The sequence below is a fragment of the Protomyctophum parallelum genome (assembly GCF_964188405.1).
Source record: "Protomyctophum parallelum genome assembly, chromosome: 4".
Classification (NCBI taxonomy): Eukaryota; Metazoa; Chordata; class Actinopteri; order Myctophiformes; family Myctophidae; genus Protomyctophum; species Protomyctophum parallelum.
In genome coordinates this window covers 35,775,271-35,798,501 of record NC_139700.1, presented here as the reverse complement: position 1 = coordinate 35,798,501, position 23,231 = coordinate 35,775,271, and the positions used below count along the sequence as shown (strand labels likewise).

General features: G+C 45.0%; 1 protein-coding gene across 5 annotated transcripts in view; it reads left to right on the top strand.

The window, feature by feature from the left end:
- Nucleotides 1–10,202, top strand: part of peak1 (pseudopodium-enriched atypical kinase 1) — a 134,790-nt gene extending 124,588 nt beyond the window's left edge. For 3 of the 5 annotated variants that reach the window (XM_083763292.1, XM_083763291.1, XM_083763290.1), the window contains 4 exons: nt 502–917; nt 1,353–1,682; nt 2,875–3,096; nt 4,175–10,202. In XM_083763292.1, coding sequence (XP_083619418.1) covers nt 502–917; nt 1,353–1,682; nt 2,875–3,096; nt 4,175–5,647 — 2,441 coding nt within the window. In that variant the 3' untranslated portion in view covers nt 5,648–10,202. The remainder of the gene's footprint in view (nt 1–501; nt 918–1,352; nt 1,683–2,874; nt 3,097–4,174) is intronic. The other 2 variants (XR_014569152.1, XR_014569153.1) reach the window with 2 other exon arrangements.
- Nucleotides 10,203–23,231: the final 13,029 nt, after the last annotated feature.

Genomic DNA, 23,231 nt, shown 5'->3' with positions numbered 1-23,231 from the left:
ATGTTGTGTTACATGTTGAATACAAATGTTTTTTGTATGTTTTGAAACCAATGGCAGGTTTGAAATCTATTTGATTTCCTATATTCCTATAACTCTTATTTCCTTAGCACTCTAAATCCTCGCCCAGTTACCCTGTTGGGTTGCCTAACTCAGTGGTTCTCTAACCTGTCGGGACCCCCAGGGCCGTCCTCACATTACTTTTGCGGGGGTCCCCACATGACAGTGAAGTGACAATTTATGGACTTTTAAGACCTTTTTAATACCTTAAAAAGAAAAGAGAGGCTAACATTTGCAAAAATCGCCGATCTCGCAATGCAAGCCATTGTGAGCTTGTAGATCTGCTATTTTCACGATATTTATCTGTGGAACCAAGTCAAACAAAATCGAATGCTGCAACTCATACAATTGGGGTGGGAGAGTCCGCAGTTCAAATAATGATTACAGGCCTGAAAAGGTTGCGAGTCACTGCCCTAACCAGTAGATGGTGCTGTTGTGTTGCAGGTCAGTCCAGAGCCAACATGATCCCTCTCAAACAGCCGCGGAACATCAAGGCCTCCGACGACACTCTGGCCTCCAACGACAACGACTACGACCTCGACCCCCCGCCCCCCCTCCTCCCCAAGACCCACGCCACGCCCCCTCCGCCCCTCCCCAAGAAGTCGTCCGCGGCGCCTCCGCCCGCTCGCTCCAACACGGAGCCCAACCTGCTGGGCCTGGGGGCGCAGGGGCCAGGGGGCCCGCGGGGGGCCGAGGCCCGGCCCGGAGGCACCAACCTCAGTGTGGCCAACCCCCTCTACGACCTGGACGCCACCTGGGAGACGGCCAGCCAGAGCTCCTCGCTCAGCTCCGAGCCCCCGCACCACCTCCACACGCACCACGCCAGCCCCCGAGGGCCGCACGGAGAGCACCAGCACAAGGTTAGTGTAGTTTGGGGAATTTTTCATTTTTTTTTTTGTTTTAGTTTGAATTTTCTTTCCTATTTCAGTTATCAGCGGATTTTCTCATGTATTATTAATTATTATTTTCTCTATTTTTTTTTTTTTTTATATAGTCTTTTATTTGTCAGGTGCAGAATTGAAAAGATAAGTATTTTGTCAAAAAACATGATAAGAAAATAGCATTTAAAATGGATTAAGTTACAGATGCAAACGAAACGAAAACTAAGGGCTGCAGTCTCAGTTCATTTAAATTAGTTTTGTAAGCACACAGTTTCAGTTAGTCATCGTTCTTCTTTATTCATTTTTATTGTAATTTTTATTTAGTTCACTTAACGAAAAAGTTATTTTCTTTTCTTTTCTTTTTAATTTGAGTGTTTGTTATTTCGTCAGTTTTGTTTAACCATAACCTTGCAGGAGAATGGCGGTGACTCCCTGGAGAGGCTTGGAGGAGGAGGAGGAGGAGGAGGAGGAGGAGGAGGAGCCGCCGCCGTCCAGGGCAGCGGCGGGGCCGTGGCTCCTCCCATCGCCACCTCCATGGCCAATAAGAGCCTCTCCTCCCTGGTGTCTCCTCCTCCTCCTGGGGCTGAGGAGAACAGCGGCAGCAGGGAGAGGAGAGGCTACAGGAGCACAGAGTGTCTGACCTCCTCCAGGGTTAGGACCTCTGGGAGAGGAGGAGGAGGAGGAGGAGGGGTTTCCAAACCCCATCGGCCCGTCCTCTACAGAGGCATGGACAGCTGGGAAGAGGTACGATCATAATTATTAAACCCACCCATTCTGGGCAGGAACCCCTTTTGGTGTTTTAAGTATTATGTATACTTTAGCTATTGAGAAATAGCAGATCTACAAGCTTGAGCTTGTAGATCTGCCATTTTTGAAAAATCGTAAAAATGGAGTGAAAATCATTGAATATATATTCTTTCAGAGCAAATGTTTTCAACTCAAATCTTTGCTTCTGGGGGGGGGGGGGGGGGGGGAACCAGTTTTCTGAAAAACATATGTTGCTGCAGAGATATTAGTCTGGAACGTCGGTCTTCGGTTTGGAAGATTTATTTCCAAGGGGGCGGGGTTACAAACGGATTCCAACGTCACAGCAAAAAAAAAGTCTCACTTTAGTGACGTGCTATGAGCTTGTAGATCTGCTCTTTTTTCAATAGCCAAAGTATGAAATAATGGTTCAAATAAAATCTGAAATGACACTAATGCTTTCCCGGTCTTATTGTTTTAATAATAATACTGTTAATAATAATAAAGGTGGTGGTGGTGATGTTTATACGGATACTATAATATTGAATATTTTCTACTTTTTCGGCGCCATTTTCAATTGTCAGCATACATTCTGGTCATGTAATTTCATTGAACAAGAGGTATTCCATAGGGTTGATACTGTATAATACAACAGCACTGGAACTTTTTAATGTAACAATTTGCTCTGTTAGCCAGCCAGGGTTATATGTTGCTTTGCAGCTGAAGGAGCAATATGGTATGGCTGAGCTGAATTAACGAACATATAGTGTTGTCTCCCAGTACTTCATTAACTTTATAGTAGGCCTGTGTTGTAAAAACTAAATAGTGCAGTATATCAGCTCGGCCTGTGGCCTCGTGCCTACAACGGAATTACAGCCATGCTAATTTATAGTGGGACAGCACTCCCTTTTTATTATTATTATAACCTTCATTTAACCAGTAAAATATTGATATGCACTGTAGGTCTTGTTTTTTACAAGAAAGAACTGAGTTGTTATGTCACACCGTTATCCAATAACTGCAATACCAATCTTTGAAGCCATCGCCAAAAAGAGGGCGGAATCTTTTTTTTCGTCCTTTTTTTATCATAGTTAGTTCAGTTACCGAAAATGTATTTATTTCTATTTCAGTTTTGGTTATTTGGTTAGTTTTGGTTAACTATAATAAACTTGTATGTGTCTCGTCTGTCCAGGTGGTTGGTAGGATCCGTGGTCTTCACACGGACACTCTGAGGAAGTTGGCGACCAAGTGTGAGGACCGCTTCATGGCGGGACAGAAGGACCACCTGCGCTTTGGGACGGACAGCTGGTCTCACTTCAGACTGACGACGGGGAAGCCCTGCTGTGAGGCTGGAGATGCCGTTTACTACACGGCCTCCTACGCCAAGGACCCGCTGGTCAACTACGCCATAAAGGTGAGACTTAGAATAATGCTGCTGTTGCCTTAACCCATTTAGACCTGAGTTAAAAACATTAACTTTGAAAGAATATATATTCAAAGATTTGTGCCACATTTTTACGATTTTTCAACATAAAACCCATTAAATCCGGGCAAGTATCTGTGACGTTTTAGATTTTAGCGTTCGCTTCCTGCCGCAATATGAGCTTGTAGATCTGCTATTTTAGAAAAATCTTGACAACCTGGCCTTTCCTCTCTCATTTCCTCTGTCTCCACTATACACTGGAACAGAGAGAAAGTGGGAGTCAAAGAGTAGACACATAGACATGGAGACAATGAGAGAGGAACAGAGATGGTGTAGTACTATTTATGTGAGGTGTAAATGTCTTTTTTTGAGCGGTGCACACCACTCCAATGACTGGCCCTATGTACAGTATGTGCGTTTGGAGTAGGAACATCAATACTGCTGGGTGACCTACCTTCAAGTGGCGCTGTTGAGCTTCACACTGTGCACTATAACTATTACAATAGTACAGTACAGTACATGAGTACAGTAACTACCGTACGGTACAGACTACAGTGCAGTACAGTAACTACCGTACGGTACAGTACAGACTACAGTGCAGTACAGTAACTACCACAATACAAGTATAGTTGCACCGCTCAGTTCACACAGGTGGGATCTTTTATTAACTGGATCCTTCAGGGGGGAATACTCGACTTTTATGATCCATCTTTTCATTTCTCCTCTCTTTCTCTTTCTCTCTCTCTGCCTTTATGTTCACAGATGCGTTATGTGTTATTTACATAGTCAATAAAATGATATGTAGTGCATAGTAAAATAAAATAATAACCCATGTTATATAGAGATGCCAGGTTTTATACTATAAAAGGGCTCTCTACAGCAACTATAACAATAAATACGGTATGTTATTTGACACTGTTACAGTATAGTCGTGGTGCATTGTTTGAACGGACCATTACACACACTTGTAATCTGATTGCTCGATAAGTCAACGCTGTTTTCCTTTGTCGCTCTGGATAAGTGTCTGCTCTGTGGCTAAATTGTAATGGTCTCCTCTCCTCTCTTCCAGATCTGTCGTAGTAAAGTGAAGGCGACCCAGCAGCAGTTCTTCCACAGCCTGGCCGTGAGACAGAGTCTGTCTGTCCACTTCAACATCCAGCAGGACTGTGGACATTTCCTGGCTGACGTCCCTGCTCGCCTCCTCCCCTGGGAGGAAGAGGAGGGCGAGGAGGAGGATGCAGGTGAAGAAGAGGAGGAGGAGGAGGATGTCGATGAAGGGAATGTGGAGAAGGTGGAACGTACGGAGGAGAACACAACGTCAGACTCTAACGGTAAACCCGATGACTCCCGAGTGGGCGCGGGGAGCCACGTGGGCACCCCTGGGGGGCGCCTGAGCAGCCGCGTGGTGGTGATCACCCGGGAGGTGCCCTTCCAGACCGTGGCGGACTTCGTGCGCGAGGGCGTGGCGCGCCACACCCGGAACCCCGAGCTGTACGAGCGCCAGGTGTGCCTCCTGATGCTGCAGCTGTGCTCGGGGCTGGAGCACATGAAGCCCTACCATGTGACCCACTGTGACCTGCGGCTGGAGAACCTGCTGCTGGTCCACTGCCAGGCGGGCGCTCCTCCTGGCAGCAACGACCCGCCAGAGCCTAACAACAACGGCAACGGAGGAGCCGGCAACGCCCTGTCTGCCGCTGGCGCCAACAGCGCTGCGGCTAACTCCACCTGCCCCGCCCGCCTCATCATCAGCAACTTCTCCCAGGCCAAACAAAAGAGCCCCGTCTTGTCGTCGTCGTCATCGACGACGGCGGCGACCTCCTCCGACCGAGAGACGATGCGGGATCAGTCGCGGCTGGCGCCCGAGCTCGTCACGGCGACGCAGTATCGCAAGTGCGACGAGTTCCAGGCGGGAATATTGATCTACGAGATGCTCCACCGGCCCAACCCCTTCGAGGAGACGCCCGAGCTCAAGGAGAGGGAGTACACGTGGGCCGACCTGCCGCCGCTCCCCGTGCGCTCGCTCTACTCGCAGGGCCTCCAGCAGCTGGCCAGCCTCCTGCTCACCGTCAACCCCTCCGAGAGGATCCGCATGGCCGAGGCGCGGGCCTGCCTGCAGTGCCTGCTCTGGGGGCCGCGGGAGGACCTGTTCCAGGCGCTGGGTGGCGGCGGGGTGGGCGGGGGCAGCGGTCCGGGGGCCGGCACCGGGGGTCCGGCCCCGCCCGTGTCGGAGTCCCAGCGCGAGACCACGCTCCAGAACTGGCTCGACCTCAAGCGGACGCTGATGATGATAAAGTTTGCGGAGCGCTCGCTGGACGCGGGCGGCGGCGTGAGCCTGGAGGACTGGCTGTGTTGCCAGTACCTGGCCTTCACCACCACCCACAGCCTGGGCCGGGTGGTGCACATACTGCAGCAGACTCAGTCCGCCGGCACGCAGAACCCGCCCAACCCCAACCACCCCTCTGCAGTGCACCTGGTGCAGCCTCAAACGCAAACCCATCTCACCCAGCACACCTTCCACATGAAACAGACCCAGCCACTATGAGCTGACTCTGTGCTGTGGTACCGTCCCCGTCCCCCCACAGACCCCCACTAGTCTGCAATGCTTCTTGCACCTGACCCAGTCTGGACTGCTATGCCCCCCCCCCCCCCACCGTGTTCGCTACGACAACAGACCTTTTGTCATTCCATGGTCTCTTTTCAGACGCTATGAGTGATGAAGGTTAACTATCCGTGCTAAAGGCTAACACGCCACCTTGTTTGTGATGATAGTGAATTGATAGTGTGCAGTTCTCACTGCGTCGTCGTCACTTCAGTCACCGTTTTATTCCACGAGAGGGAAAGTCTCCGTGTTTGTTATGGGGGGACAATAGAGATGCTTTATGCTTTAGTCGTCAAAACAACCAGACTTTACAATATGCCGTATGCATAATGTCTCAATTACAGTGGGTTCAAGCAGTTAAGTGACAGTGGTTAACGCTCCCACCCACAAATACATTAAAACCCAGTGTCAAAGGTACCCCACTTTCACCTTTACCTTCATCAGCACTTTCACCACAGATCCACTGAAACACACTCTGGCATCAAGCCTTCTGAACTCTGCAAGAACCACGTCAGAATGCTTTGCGTCTCAAGCCTCTCAGGCGTGTGTGTGTGTGTGTGTGTGTGTGTGTGTGTGTGTGTGTGTGTGTGTGTGTGTGTGTGTGTGTGTGTGTGTGTGTGTGTGTGTGTGTGTGTGTGTGTGTGTGTGTGTGTGTGTGTGTGTGTGTGTGTGTGTGTGTGTGTGTGTGTGTGTGTGTGTGTGTCCTAAGAAGAGAAGAAGGTGTGAGTTCCAATATAACACACTGGAGAGAGCGTGTTTTTGCAGGATCTGATGACGTTTCTAGTGTCACAACTGAACGTGAAAAGCTTCCATGTTTTGGCATGAGACAGAATGTTGTTCTGTTCTTGTTTTTTTTAGATGATTATTTTAGGCAGTGTTTTTCTTTCTACGTAGCAGAGAGTATAGAAAGTCAGGATGCCAAGGGTAGTGACTATAGAGGGAACGACATGCTACACATGGTCATTGTAGTTATGTGGTCGACACTGTCCAGTCAACTACTGGCGACTTGCCCTGAGAGAACGTTTCTCTATCAGTTGAAAGGACAAAGTTCCTGTGTTCAGTTGGCCGTAGTCCAAAGATGTATGCCCTCGTATTTCAGCCTGTTCACATCTCTGTAGCTGTATTGGGATTAGCTTTGAATGTGGGCCACATGTTCAAAAATAATTAATAAGCAGTGTGGTTGGCAACCAACAAGACAAAGTTGACCGATTATGTATACTTTATTACCTATTAATGATGCTCATACATATGACCACAGTCTTCTTCTGTTGGCCACTGTGACGAGTGAGAGTTTTACATTCACTTATATCCAACACAGCGACTGATTTTGGTCCTCTAACCTTCACAAGTCCATTGTATTAGCTCGCCATTGTTCTGTCAATGTGTGCTTGTGCTAATGTATGGGACTATAGGGTACACTCAATGCCTAATTTTGTAAGGAGGGAGTATAATTAATAACAACGAACAATGTACAAGACTGTTACCTCCACACACTGTTACTACTAAACACAACTGGAGTTGTTCTCTTCTAAATAAAAGCTACCCTTGGCAATTATTAGAGATATACTGTAGATGTCTGTAAGTGAAATATTTTTCTACCCAAAGAGATGTGCAAAAATCAGTCGCCAAAGATCAGAAACCATAGAGAGAGCTGTTGGGAAGCCCACAAGTCATTTTAACCGGGAACCCCTTTTGGTGTTTTAACTAAGCATTATGTTATACTTTACCTATTGAAAAAGCTATTTTTGAAAATTCGTGAAAATTCTGCACAAATCTTTGAATATATATATTTTGACGCCAGGCCTAAATGGGTTAAGATTGGTTTACATTCATGTAGTTCATTGCTGTAACATATCTATTGCCATGGACTGTCTTATTCATTTGAAGTGTCCTTACACAGTTCAAAGCAGTTGGGTTTACAGTTACACAGCCCTACAGAGAGCCCCACTACCCGCATACTGAATCCAAGAACAAACTTTATCTTATTGTATCACAAAACTAAAGTATTGTTGATGTAGAGGTGTTTAGTATTTAGTGGCATTTACAGTATCTGTATACTTTTTCTTGATATGAAATCTCACGCCAGTCACTACGTGTGACGTTTAAAGCATCAACTTGTTAGTATTTCAGGTCACGGCTGACAACGTGTAGGTGAATCCCGCATTGAAATGGTGCTGGTCTTGAAGTGTGTATAGACAATTGGTTCAAACAAATCTCTTTTTTTCTTTTCTTTTGGAACATGTGCAATTGTTTATATATCCAAGATGAGTTATTACCTATGGTAGAGGTGAAAGCATTTTGGAAATGTCTGTATTTTTTGTTTTTAATCCAAAGTTTCAGTTGTCTTCTTCCATTTCCCGTTGTGGCACATAAACCGATGAAAATGTCTCGCAAAGACACCGAATCCATTCTCATACGATCCTTTTAAGAACAATGTCATGTTGGACTCTCTGAACTAGACGGAGCCTTTTGGGATGGCGGTGAATAGGAGTATGTTTCAGGGACTGCAAGATGGTTTCTCTTCTTTCTCTTTACATTTCTACCGTGTTGTTTTGTGTTGTGTTGTTTTGCCAAGTGAATGCTTCTAGGTTATTTTTTTGGATGGCTTTTGCACATAAATAAATATGAACAGTGAATCAATCTCCTAGAGGGAGGTTTTTGACTGCGTTGAAGGTGTGAGTTGTTGTGGACGCAGAATGGTCAATCGGCACAATGTTTCCTCGCACTACAGCGATGGAATTGGCTTTGAATTGAACACGTCGCATGTGGAACGTACAAGTGTGTGTATGGACTGTTGGTGAGATGCCAGACTCGACTGGACTGAAATGAACAGGATCCTCATGGGGAACCGGTCTCACTCACTCACTCAACTCCCCCCAAAAGACCCCTCTCCTTTCTGCCATTGTGGAGACTGCTTGTCTGTCAACTCAACCACTACACTTTACAACCTTTTAACTTCAAGACTTTGTCCTTCACCAACCCGTGACAAGCATGAAGGACGCACAAAATGCGTAGGGACTAGGTGGAGACAGGAGTGACCTTTTAGGTCACAGGGTCAACACACACATGCCAGTGTGTGTGTGTGTGTGTGTGAGTGTGTGAGAGTGTCCTTGAGCAAGGCACTGTACCTCCATCTGCATATTGTCTCATTGTTGTTCTGGATTAGATGAACGCCTAAACGAAAAGTTGAGTGGGAGATCATGACGAATGATTGATGAGAGACGTTCAACACTCAGAAATCTGTGTCACAGATCAGCTCTTACAGTATATTAACATGAGTTTCTGAAATATCTCAAAGAACCATGCAAATGATAGCACATATAGAACAAATGAAACTGAATTAATACATTTTTCATATAACAGAAGCTGGACTAGCAACAAACAATGCATTAGCAGTTTGAGTAATGTCAATTCTGTCTTACTTAATGTATGGTATATGCTTCCATTTACACAGTTGCTTTTGGTCATGGAAAATAATTGAATGGGTCTGCATTTAACGAGGCAACAACCGTCCACATTATCAATAATAATAATCTCTTTACACTGACTGCACACGTTCCATTTCAACTTCAGTTTATAGTATTTTTTATTACGGTAGCTCCAGCAGGTTTATTTTACACATGTGCATTTCAATTTCTTCCAGTTTTCCGGAATGTGGCACAACCACATCGGCACATCTTATGTGGTCAATTTTTAATATCGTAATTTCAAAGGAGAGGAGCTTGGAGGTGGGGCGGTGTCCCATTGGGAAGGGGGTTTCTGGGTAATGTAGTTGTACAACTTATGTTTGGGACCCGACTTGAGTCCTTGAGTTAAAAAGTGAGACAAAGCAGGTGGATGTTTTATGGTGTTTGTTTTTATGTACTGAGGAATGTGTGTATAGACGGCACTGGTGGCTGTCACTGTATCTACAGAGTCAAACCTTTATTATAAATATATAAATATATATCTTATCTTGAATCTATCCTTATCTATTTTAAACCACACACTATTTTGCAGACTACAGAGCACCACCTATAATCAGTCTTGAGAGATGCACTCAGTAAGTATCATTACTTGTCAGTTATTTTTTTTGTTTTGTAAAAAAGAAAAGCTTTACTTGACTTTGGAATGAGTCCCATTTGACTTTGAGAGGAGAAGAGAATTGGTCAATGTTTATGTTATCAAAGTCCTGGAGAAAAAATAACAGTTTGGGGTTTGGGGGATTTCGGTTGTGTTTGGTGGGATGGTTTTACCATTAGTGTTTCTAGTTGTAAATTAACTTGTCAAGGATTCAAACCACTTTGAGAAACAGCCTAAAGTCTGCATGGTTTTAGAACGCTCAATCCATCATGGATGACATGATGGCTGCCATCACACCACGGAAATATTTTCAATTTAATGTTTTGCTTTTCAAGACGAGAGCAGATTTAGGCTTTCTTCTCCAGGTGTTCTGTGTACATCCCCTGTTCAACAAGTTAACCCCAATAACAGAACAATAAATATGTTTTTTTTATATGATGCACTGTCTGTGCCTTTCTTTCTTTTGATGTTGGTGGTATGTTTGCCTTGAAGCATGTTATCCAAAAGATGAAGGCCAAATTACTCATGTATTTACTACTGTCTCTCATACACTGTCTCTCTTTTCAACACAGCTGAAAATGCATAATTTGTAGAGCCAGTGGTCCAAAGGGAATGGGATGTGATGAAACATACATCGGCTTCATCACAGTGTAGCTGAACTCTACCACTAGATGGAGACATTGAGTAGCTTTTGATTGAAACTCAAAACATTTACATACTGTGTGTGTGTGTGTGTGTGTGTGTGTGTTGCGTGCTAATCTCCGGCACCATTAACCCGGCCGATGCCAAATTTAGCGCACACTTCCGGGCTGTTATAGCGCCACCAGGAGGTACACTTTTGAAAAACAATGTTTTTTATATTACTCCTCCAGATTCTGTCCAAAAGTCCCGCAAATCGTTACACACTATCTCTATAGTCATGTGTTCAAGACGGATCTGTCCGATATTTCATATTCCATCCTAATTGGCTGACATTGGCTTTCAAAGTTTGCAGGATTTGCCCGTTTTGAACAAAAAGCCTCGAATCATGAACGCTGCATGCAATTTATGTGAAATCTTTCACAGACTTACAAGGCTGAGGAATATATCCCACCCTTTTCACATTGGCCTGTTATAGCGCCACCAACAGGTGGAACATATTTTTGGAACAAAATGCCTCAGATCATCCGAAAGAAATGGCACCCTTTTCACATTCACACAAGAATATATATTCACATTGGCCCTGGTTGGCCTATTGTGGCCACCAGGAGGCCACAACCTGACCTGCCCTGGTGGAGACCTGTGCTCGGGGCACTTTTTCTAGTTCAGAGCTGTCAGTCAGGGGTGTGTGTGTGTGTGTGTGTGTGTGTGTGTGTGTGTGTGTGCGCGCGCGCTATTTGAAGACAAATGTCCCCAGTTAGATTTGACAGAAGTTCCATTATGTTTAGGGCTGGGGAACGATGTGAGCTGCATAGGGAAACAGGAATGTAGAAGCAACGAGTATGATTGAGTATGCTCAACGACATTTCAGATCAGATGGCATTAAAGGCCTTTCATTCTAGCCAGTTGGGGCCTGATACAGGCTTTAAATAACAAGGCACTAGACTAGAGGATGGAAGGATTGACAAAAGGAGAGCAGAGAAAGAGCGGAGAGAAGAAATACAAATACACAGGATGAGGCTGGAGTCTGGACCCCACTCAGACAGCACTCTGCATGATATAGTTGTCTGAGTGTGCATTTTGTGCAAGCTGCTCAATACCTTCTTCTCAAAGTAAACCCAGAGATTTGTAAGAAATGCTGGCCATTGCAATCAGATAGTTGTTTCTAGTAATTGTAATCTCTAGTGGGATGAATGCATCTTGCAGCCTATACTCTTGTCCAGGTGATGTCAGAAGGAACATTTGACGACCCCCAAGCCCAGTCTTGTAGGTCTGCTATTTTTGAAAAATCGAAGAACCACTGACATAGAAACATAGCTTTTTCAGAAAACTGTCAGGATGTAGAAGACATTTTTTAGAATCTGATCTCAGGTCAAAATGGGTTCAAATAAACATGCTCTTGAATGCATCTGCTTGTTAACACGGCAGTGTGGCGTGCCGCATCGCATGTCACCCAGAGAAGGTCGAGAACCGCCAGTGAAGAAGGGACTCGATACGTCCGCAGGGAACAATAAAGTGTGTGCTGGTAACTCTATAACGGATCCTGTGTGGCTGAATGCATCTTTGACATACTTTACCGTGTGCTGCGTGTGTTACAGTCAATGTACAGTTTTCAGCAGTACGGTAGGTCTCTGAAGAACCCCAGTGACTAATGATCACTGCTCGCCTGGCGGGAAGGGAACCACGTGAGGGAGACAACACCTCTCTGGAGGCGATGTGTACGTTCTGTTTGGTTGTCGGGGAAAGCCAGCTCTGGCAATTGGGTGATTAATAGTCTCACCACTTGCTGCATAGGGGCCCCTTAAGGGTCTATAGGAAACGGGGTCATTCAGCTGTCTGAGTGCCTGTAATTAACTTACCGGTAGTCCTAGTATGACAATTTGGCCCCCTTTATCTGCCTTTTTCATCATAATATCTTCCTCAAGCTCAGGGTATTGGCTTGTGTGAGAATAGCCCAGAAATCTGCACACCAGAATGATGGTCCCATCATGGGTTTACTTTATTGGTGGCACTTTTCTTTTTTGCATTTCTTTGTCAAATGGACCGCTCCCGCAAATTTGGATGGAATAGAATATGGGAAATCTGCACGATAGATGTTTATATGATATGCCTCCACTCCAGGGATCATGTATGATACAGAATTGTGTGAGTCCTGGATCAAATCTGTATGTGTAGTAGAAAAAAAATCACACCCGTGTGAACCGAGTGGTGCAACTCCCCTCCCCCCCCCCACTCCTGTCTGTCTGTCTGTCTGTCTGTCTGTCTGTCTGTCTGTCTGTCTGTCTGTCTGTCTGTCTGTCTGTCTGTCTGTCTGTCTGTCTGTCTGTCTGTCTGTCTGTCTGTCTGTCTGTCTGTCTGTCTGTCTGTCTGTCTCTCTGTCTGTCTGTCTCTCTCTCTCTCTCATTAGCAGGCAACTCTATCTCTCTCTGGCAAACAGCGCCCCTACTGGTACTCATTATATGATGCTCATAGTCACATGAACACATAGGTGAACACAGGCATAGGTGAACACGCACAAAGCTGGTTGTAGGAGTGGTTGCACCACTCAAAAATGTGTTTGGAAGAAAATGCTAAATGGTGGTGGAAAATCTAGATACAGTAGGTGGAAATGGGTGCGGCACATATGGGGAGTTGTGTCGTTGTGTCATGATCCACGATGTTGTGTGTGTGTGTGTGTGTGTGTGTGTGTGTGTGTGTGTGTGTGTGTGTGTGTGTGTGTGTGTGTGTGTGTGTGTGTGTGTGTGTGTGTGTGTGTGTGTGTGTGTGTGTGTGTGCGTGCGTGCGTGCGTGCGTGCGTGCGTGCGTGCGTTTCCAGTGTGTAAAAAACATTCCACCTGCTGCCTTGACATTGCAGACATTCCTTCTCCTCTCTTCTCTGCTTTGTGCTGACAGACTGACATGAGCAGGAAACACATCACCTCCTGCAATTAGGAGAGGAGAGAAAAATGACAGGAAAGATGAAGATTTGAAGAAGAAGAGATGGAGGCAGAATGTAGTTTACCCTGCACAACAAAAGTGAGTTTTGCGACACATGTTAACTGAGGCGGTACTCTTCATCAATATGCTCATCGTCACACTGTTGCTGTGTGTGTGTGTGTGTGTGTGTGTGTGTGTGTGTGTGTGTGTGTGTGTGTGTGTGTGTGTGTGTGTGTGTGTGTGTGTGTGTGTGTGTGTGTGTGTGCATAACAAGGCACTCACACACAGTGAAACTCTAGAGAGATGCCCCCTCAGCCAGCTGGCCCTGGAACTCCGGGCACAAACACAAACAGAGCCACGAGATAGAAAACCCATTGGACTAAACCAAATTATAAAACAGCAAAAGGAAAACTATCTGACACACTGGAAAGTGGCAACACAAAAGCAGAGTAAACTAGAATGCTATCTGGCCCTAAACAGAGAATACACAGTGGCAGAATACCTGAGCACTGTGACCGACCCAAAACAAAGAAAAATCTTAACTAGGTACAGACTCAGTGAGCACAGTCTCGCGATCGAGAAAGGCCGTCATAGGCAGACCTGTATCCCGAGAGAAGACAGACTATGCACCCACTGCACACTAAATGAAGTAGAAACCGAGCTACACTTCCTAACCATCTGTCCATTGTACCAAGACATCAGAGACACATACTTCCCACAGATTACAACCACACACGGAGATTTTGAAAACATGACCAATGACAAAAAACTCCCATATCTGCTGGGCGAAGTACAACAATGTGCAAACACAGCAGCAAGATTTGTGAGTTGCTGTGATAGGAGAAGGATATCAAATGGAACACAACCACCGTAAAGACTAATCATTGTGTATATGCCTGCACTATACCTGCATCGAGTGATCTTGGTACATAGAAGTTGATCTATTGAAGAATCTGACAAAGTACATAATTTTTGTTTTTGTTTTGATTGTATTGCTGTATTGTTGTACTGTTCTTTCTGCTTTGGCAATGTAAACGTATGTTTTCTCATGCCAATAAAGCCCTTTGAATTGAAATTGAAATTTAATTGTGTGTGTGTGTGTGTGTGTGTGTGTGTGTGTGTGTGTGTGTGTGTGTGTGTGTGTGTGTGTGTGTGTGTGTGTGTGTGTGTGTGTGTGTGTGTGTGTGTGTGTGTGTGTGTGTGTGTGTGTGTGTGTGTGTGTGTGTGTGTGTGTGTGCGCGCGCGTGTGTGCGCGTGCGTGCATGTCCTTGAGGTACAGGTTGAGTAGCCTATGCGACAGAATTATTGCATACCATCTAGAGATCAATAATTTAATTAATAGGTTAAGCAGATTTTGCTGCAGGCTCTCTCTCTCTCTCTCTCTCCATCTCTCTCTCTGCCTGCCGGTATACATACTATATATCTTTCTGTCACCGACCCACCCACACACATGTACACACACACACACACACACACACACACACACACACACACACACACACACACAAACACACACACGTGCACTCCAGTCTTTTGTCGTTACACAAGAAAAATAAATAAATAAAATAAAAAGGTGATAGATAATAATGACATATTGACAACAAAACATTTGTATCAGCGTATACAGATTGTTGTTGTTGTCCACTACAACAATCTGTCAACTCCACTACTCATCAACTCCAGAAGTTGTGGTGCTGCAGGCTGGGAGCCACAACATAACATCATAAGGCAGGAAGTCTAGCGACACCACTCTTCAAAATAAAACCATCATAAGTTGTTTGCCAAACTCTCAGCAAGAGAGCGGAAGATGTATGTTGGGATACTGAAACAATTAAGGACAACTTTGATTCCATTTGGAAGCCTTTTTTGTTTTTATTGTAGGCCTACCCCATTTATAAGGAAGAACACAAGAATGCTCGCCCAAAAACACGCTCGCCCCAGGTCATTAGCTTAGCTGCGATAAGACGGGCCAAGCCATATGAAGAAAGCAATAAAGAAAAAAGCTATACGCAATATTACACGCAATATGCACAATAAGGGCCCGGGCGATCCCGACGGCCTTTGCTGCGTGTCACCCACCCCCCCATCTCTCTCCCCATTTTCCTGTCAGCCTACTGTATACCTATCCCTCTATAAAAAAAAATAAAAAATAAAGGCGAAAGCCACAAGAAATATCTTTAAAAGAATATGCACAATAAGCCATAGAAATACCATACCAATACCGTGAAAAAGTCCATAGACTTGGCCACACGCATGACGTCACCGGCGGCACACAAAGCCAGGCGTTGGAGGGGCTATAGAAAAAACATAGACGGGTATGTGCCCTCAGTCCCTACGATCATTAAAAACATAGACGGGTATGTGCCCTCAGTCCCTACGATCATTAAAAACATAGACGGGTGGGTATGTGCCCTCAGTCCCTACGATCATTAAAAACATAGACGGGTATGTGCCCTCAGTCCCTACGATCATTAAAAACATAGACGGGTATGTGCCCTCAGTCCCTACGATCATTAAAAACATAGACGGGTATGTGCCCTCAGTCCCTACGATCATTAAAAACATAGACGGGTATGTGCCCTCAGTCCCTACGATCATTAAAAACATAGACGGGTATGTGCCCTCAGTCCCTACGATCATTAAAAACATAGACGGGTATGTGCCCTCAGTCCCTACGATCATTAAAAACATAGACGGGTATGTGCCCTCAGTCCCTACGATCATTAAAAACATAGACGGGTATGTGCCCTCAGTCCCTACGATCATTAAAAACATAGACGGGTATGTGCCCTCAGTCCCTACGATCATTAAAAACATAGACGGGTATGTGCCCTCAGTCCCTATACGATCATTCGGAGCTACAGAATGAGCGTAGGGACTGAGGGCATATACGGGGCTAGAGCACCCCCAAAAACGTGGGCACCGGGGGGAGTGTGTTTTGGGGGCGAGTCTTCCGGCTACCAAGAGATGAGCTGCATGGACTGCTGAGAGAAATAGCCAAACTGATTATTCTGCTGCTGTTATTGACTATAGATGTCATTTGATGGACTGGATATTCGTCCACTAAACTGACTAAAGTCTATCACTAACAAGGTAGAAACAACACATGCAACAATATATGTTTATTATAAACCGCCTGTCACCTCCTCCTCCTGCTGGTTACAACACAAGCCTGGTCACTGTGTGACCGACCGTCACACACTGCTGTGGACCAGCAGTGTGGCAGCAAATTTCTATCTTAGTTTCAGTCATATTTTAGTCACCTGGAAGGTTTTAGTGTTTGGTCTAGTTTTAGTCGACTAAATATCATAAAACTTTAGTCGACTAAATCTACAGTTGATTTAGTCGACTAAAATGTATTTTGTCGGGCCTTGATGCCGTCGTAATGACGCTGCGACGCGTTGTGGATTGTAGCTTGTAGATCTGCTATTTTCAGCATGCAACCAATTATAAAATGACTTATACTGGATCTCTTGTTCACTAGTCCCTTCCTAAAAAAATTGTTTAGTTTTTATTTGTTGACAAAATCAACAGTATATTTAGTCATAGTTTTAGTCATCATGGCTTCGTTTTTATTTAGTTTTTATGTAGTTTTCGTCAGTGAAAAAAGGTAGTCGACGAACATTTTTCGTCATAGTATTAGTCAACGAAAACAACACTGCTGTGGACAGTGGACTGGGAGTGAGTGGGTCAGATGGGATAGTAACCACTAACCAGGATTCCGTTGCTGTCTGCCAGAAACGACTAGACCTTATATGTAGACTAGGCCGAAGTATTAAGGTATGCTATTATCTATTGCTATAGTAGAAGCATATACATACCCTATTAGAAAGAAACCTCTCCTCGTCCTCCTCATCTTCTTCATAGGCTCACAGCCATCATCATCACCTCCCCCCTCCATATTTCCTCAGTCCTCTCCCGTCTCCGCAGGTGTAATTTGTAATTGTAAGCACTAAACTGGACCAAAATACTTTAATTTTGAAAAACCATGACCGGAAGCTGTTGTTTCTTACTCCGTTAGATTGACAGTAGTGGGCTAGTGGCCACTGAGACTCTGCGGTAGGGAGAGAGAGAGAGAGAGCGAGAGAGAGAGAGAGGCAGCGAGCTCAGGCTCTCAAACACAACTGCTGCCTGCAGCAGGTTTCTACAGCAGCAGCAGACCCTCTCCATCAGCCATCATCATCTTCATCATCATCACAGTTCCTCCTCCATCTCCTCTCCTCTTCTCTCGTGTCCCTGCTCCTCCGCGGCTGTCATTTCTGCAAGAAGAAGTGGTGCCTTTCTGGGAGGGGGAAAGAAAGAAACTGCTTTTCTGAAGTCACACAATTGGATAGGTGGCCAATCTGGTGGCCAATTTGGGGTGATTGGGCGGTGTTATTGTTGTAGAAGGAGTTTGGGACGCAGATTGCTGTTCCCTCTGGGCGGACGGACGGATAGAGAGAGAGATAGAGAGACATCCGGACAGACCGTGGATGGAGTGGAGGCGCGCGTGAAGGCGACGGACGGGTAGAGAGGTGGAGGTGGAGTTGTCCGGTGGCCCTCCCCTCCCCACACACCCCACTGCAGCAGAAAGAGAAAGTCCGGGTGAGATAAATGGGGAAATCCCCCTGTTGTTATATCGTTGTTCCCCCCAATAGCCCTTTATATTTATAGGCATTTCAGTTTGATGAGTTTTACTGCATCAGGACATAGTTAATAATTAAGCCTACCTTTCTTTTCCTTTTCATGTTTGCCAACGCATGAAGTTCCCATATGGGTCAGTTATGTTTTCGTTGTGATTGTAGACTACGTGTGTTGTGTTCATTCATCATTTGCAGTGCAGTGTGTTTTCAAGCATTTGTCCCTGCACAACATAGTGCCAAGTGGACATATCCTCCTTCATGCGAGGATTTGTTTTGTTTGTTGTAGAAACGATCATCATAGCATTAACAATCGGGTTAATTTATTTCATCGCGTAAAGGTGTTGTTTAAGTTGCCATAAAAGACCCGTTCTTTTTGGAAAGCGACGAACACCGACACAACAAGCACAAGGCGAGTGCTTGAGTTCCGTTTAAGCTCCATACAATACGTAACCATGCAGCCAGGCTATACATGGTGCTTCTGTAGTCTTTGCGGGACTGCCTTGTCTGAAATTGTTTACCGAATTGCCTGAGATCACAGTCAGTGTAAAATCCTGTGTTAAACAGGTAGACCTATATAAAAGTCGGACACAGTCTACATTTCTTAAATTCCTTCCACTTTTCTGTCGTCTTTTTTAAATGTAGACACTTAAGAAGTGGTTGCGGCTAATGCCTTATTATTCCACTCTTGGCTAAGTGGTAATGGAATAGGCTATCGCCTCTATTATTCCACCATAAGCAAACTGGCAAGAATATATATAGGCCTACTGTAGGCTAATATTGAAGATATTATGTCTATTCATTAAATTATGTGATATTATTATTATTATATTATTTTGATACCATTAGGCTATAGTATAGGCCTATAGAGACCGAGACACGTGGCTCTTTTTTATTCGGATGTAAATTTACGATTTCTAATGTTAATGATAAATGTAAGCGTGCGTGTGCGCGTGCGCGCGTGCGTGTGTGTGTGTGTGTGTGTGTGTGTGTGGGGGGGGGGGGGGGTGTAGGGGGAGAGTGGATAAGCATTTGTGTCATAGCGGATTACGAAAAACACCCGCGTCTCACTCTCTCACATAGCTTGGTCTGCCTCTTTTGCACGATTCTCTTGTAGTCTACTCTCTCTCTCTCTCTCTCTCTCTCTCTCCCCATCGACCACCAGCATATTGATTAGACATTGCAAGTGGGGAGCAGGCATGCCGTGAGTGAATGCCCAATGCAGAGGCTGAGGGAGGGAGCTGTTCTTTCAGCACCCTTCTTTACTTTAACCCCTTTCATGATGGAATGACAAAAAGAATCGCCACAAACTCTGGAGATGGTCCTCTGGAGACACTTTCTCCATGCAGAACCGAATTCCACTGAGCTAGAGACTCTCTCTCTCTCTCTCTCTCTCTCTATCTCTCTCTCTCTCTCTCTCTCTCTCTCTCTCTCTCTCTCTCTCTTGTCCATGCAAACGCAATGGGCTCCTTAAGGATCAGCCCTGTTATGTCAGCCCATAAACCTAATATCTCCCTGGCCAACTGCATGGGAACATATGTGGTTTCAAGTTACTGTAGCTTCAACATCTATAAGCTAACTAGAGCAGTGGGGATATATACCCACGCACATTGTAATGCTGATTTACATTCAAATCAATTATAATAAAAATGAAAGCATGCCAACCAAAGTTGTACAGAATTTTGTGTCCACTGGAAAAACAATCCACAGTGGGTTGTGGGTTACATTGGACTTTAAACACTGTGTCAGTGACTACTGTAGGTTGCGTGAAAGGGTAACACAGATCATGAGGTCTTTTGTGCGCATTTATGTCTTGAATGAAATTGTCATCCTGGCCTGAAGATGTATTGTCTCTACTAAGACCTGGAGAGATGTGGGGGAACTCTTTGTATTGGGAATATAGGAGAATTTTGAAAGGAAAATGCATGTGGTCTCCGAGGCTAACTTCTGTAGGACAGACAATGTTTGTCCCTTTAGGAGTGATAGTTCCATTTGTCTCTGTAGGGCAGACAGTTAGTTCCATGTGTCTCTGTAGGGCAGACAGTTAGTTCCATTTGTCTCTGTAGGGCAGACAGTTAGTTCCATTTGTCTCTGTAGGGCAGACAGTTAGTTCCATTTGTCTCTGTAGGGCAGACAGTTAGTTCCATGTGTCTCTGTAGGGCAGACAGTTAGTTCCATGTGTCTCTGTAGAGCAGACAGTTAGTTCCATTTGTCTCTGTAGGGCAGACAGATAGTTCCGTTTGTCTCTGTAGGGCAGACAGTTAATTCCATTTGTCTCTGTAGGGCAGACAGTTAGTTCCATTTGTCTCTGTAGGGCAGACAGTTAGTTCCATTTGTCTCTGTAGGGCAGACAGTTAGTTCCATTTGTCTCTGTAGGGCAGACAGTTAGTTCCATGTGTCTCTGTAGGGCAGACAGTTAGTTCCATTTGTCTCTGTAGGGCAGACAGTTAGTTCCGTTTGTCTCTGTAGGGCAGACAGTTAGTTCCGTTTGTCTCAGAACATGTTTGCTGTTTGTCCTGGTAGGACACACACTGTGCTGTTGTCTCTATGGACAGATGATTTGTGAAGTGTGTCTCTTTAGGACATCTCGCTGTTTGTCTTTTTGAACAGCTGGTCCTTACCCTGGCCTGTTCTTTACTGTTCTTGTCCACTGTGTTCACTGACACTTTGTTCAATTCAATTCAAATGAGCTTTATTGGCATGTGAACATGTGAAAACATTGCCAAAGCAAGTGACAATAAAAACAGTTGAAAATGGGAATACTGTATTGTTCAAGTTATTAAAAATACATTCATTCTAAGTACTTTGACCGGGGACTGCCCATAGATCCGAAGTCCCGTTAGTCCGAACATGCATTAAGGTTGGCGAACATGCATTAAGGTTGGCGAACATGCATTAAGGTTGGTGAACATGCATTAAGGTTGGCGAACATGCGCTGCTCCCATGCTTGCAGTTGCTCTGGACAGTAGCTGAACTAAGTACATAAAACATGAACACTGCAAAATCCCTCAGGACACTAGGGAGTATAGGACTCTCTGCAGTACTTTCTGGGTACATCCAAACCTCTCCCTGAGCCTGTACCACCATGTTCCTCCTGTTCTGTCACGCTTGTACCAATATGAGTAGTTATAGTTATATATAAACCCATATGATTCTTCTGCAGTATTTTTATTTCTTTGTGGCGGTTGAGTAAAAGCACTTGCTTCATCGCGAAGCAAGCTCGCTGAAAATAACCGATGTATACAAGCTTTAGTGGGTTATTCCAAACACCTGGCCAGACAGAACAACCGGTCTTCTAAGGCTGGACTTTAAGGAGGCTGCTTTAATCTAAAAATGTAGAAAAACTAACTTAGTAACGTAGTAGGGAGGCTGAAAGGGATAAAGTGACTACAGACTGTAGGAAATATGATATGGAAACAGTATAGGAGAGACAGACAATAGGAAAGCCGAGAGGAAGACTGTCAGGATTTGACACAGATTGTGTGTGTGTGTGTGTGTGTGTGTGTGTGTGTGTGTGTGTGTGTGTGTGTGTGTGTGTGTGTGTGTGTGTGTGTGTGTGTGTGCCTGCGTGCCTGAGACAAATGCAACTTGTCTGACTCTTAACACATCCTACCCCTTTAATTCTCTCTTTCTCTATTTCCTCTCTCTTTGTCACTTGATGCCTTAGACAATGTTATTGTTAAGCCATGTGATTGTAATTGAATGAAAGCCTAAATTGTAATTGTTAAATGCTGGGGCCATTTAGTTGTGAGATCCAGTCGCCCGGGGCCTGTCTACCCTGTCCTGACCTGGGTCTGGTTATAAGTGGACTCTGTCAGCTTTAATTCCCTCTGTCTTTTACATTATCTATTAAGAGTTGTTCGATTCGGTTTCAAAAGCTTGTCTTCCTGTTGGCTGAACAATGCAGTCCCTCTGAGATATTGCGACTACTAGTCTACTGCTATTGCTGGTACTGCTGCTCCAATACTATTACTGCTGCTCAAAGTTAATTGACTTAATTGTACTTCACAATAAAGGAAAGGGAGGTTTGCACACTAACTCAGCTCCCAGAAGAAAGTTTATTGAAGTTTAAGCAGCGTTTGGACCACTGTGGGTCATCGTCAGGTCTGGTTGGGATGTGTGGTCTTCCCTTTGGACTCTATCTCAAGCTGTCATATGTGGTCATGGTTTTGCATATAGCAGTGGTGAGGGGGTCAATAAATGGCAAATGTCGCATGTGAGGTCATGAATGATGTCGCTAAATAAACAACTTGATTGAACAACTTGAATTTAACAGATTATTGACAACATGGACAGCTACAGTACACAGCATGCAGTTTCCTGAGGTACAGTAGCTACGAGAGACCTCATGTTGCAGCGGTTCCCTAACCTTTCCTTGCCAAAGGGCACCCATATACAGTAGCCCCCCCCGTCCCCGTCTTGCGCCACGCCCCCCACTTTGGAAAAATCGATACCTACAGAAGCTAATGTGTCATTTAAGGGTGCCGTTTAGCAAGGCACTGAAATCCATCCTTCTCTTTCACTGTGCATCTGACCGGCTGAGCGCGTCGGCTAATCGCCCCGGAGATGTCGATGTGACTGTTCTCTTGAAAAACGGTGGTTTTGTGGCCAACCAGCCGGAGAGCCGTCCAGTCAGGTCTGACTGATCATCAATAACCTCATGGCGTTGATTCAAATGAGCGGTCCTCTTAGGCTCTGGGCCATATCTACATTAAGCAGAGTGAACAGAGACTTGTCCAATAATGTTCCTCATTTTCCTACTGCTTTGAATTGCTGTCTGACAGACACATTTTAACTACTGCTCACTTTAAGAAACGCTGGAGGCTCACGCTGTTCCAAACATCGTCCAAAGTCACAGTCAATAATAGTACCGTGATGGAGACAACTCTAATGCCTTGCTTAAATGCTATGTTCTTGTGACATTCTGAACGACCGTCCATAGGCCCTTTCTCATTTGGCTTACGGTCATATTATGGCACTGGGGTTTTTTAATTCTCAGCACTGTTTATGTTAGAGCCTGACAGATATAGTTGTTTTGAGACCAATGGCGCTTTTAGAGGGGAACATTAACAGATTGCCATATTGAATGATTTATGATGGGGTGAGGGGGCCTGGGAGACGTAGTGGGAACCTCTGTATGTTATGCTTTCTTGAAGAAACTCCTCAGTGTCAGGTGTAAAGGAGCAGCTGGTGACTCCATGCGTATCGGAGGAGGCATGGGGTTTCCTCGGGACAACCGTGGGGGTTAGCAGTGAGAGGGAATGTTTAATGAGAAAAGGGAACCAGAGCGT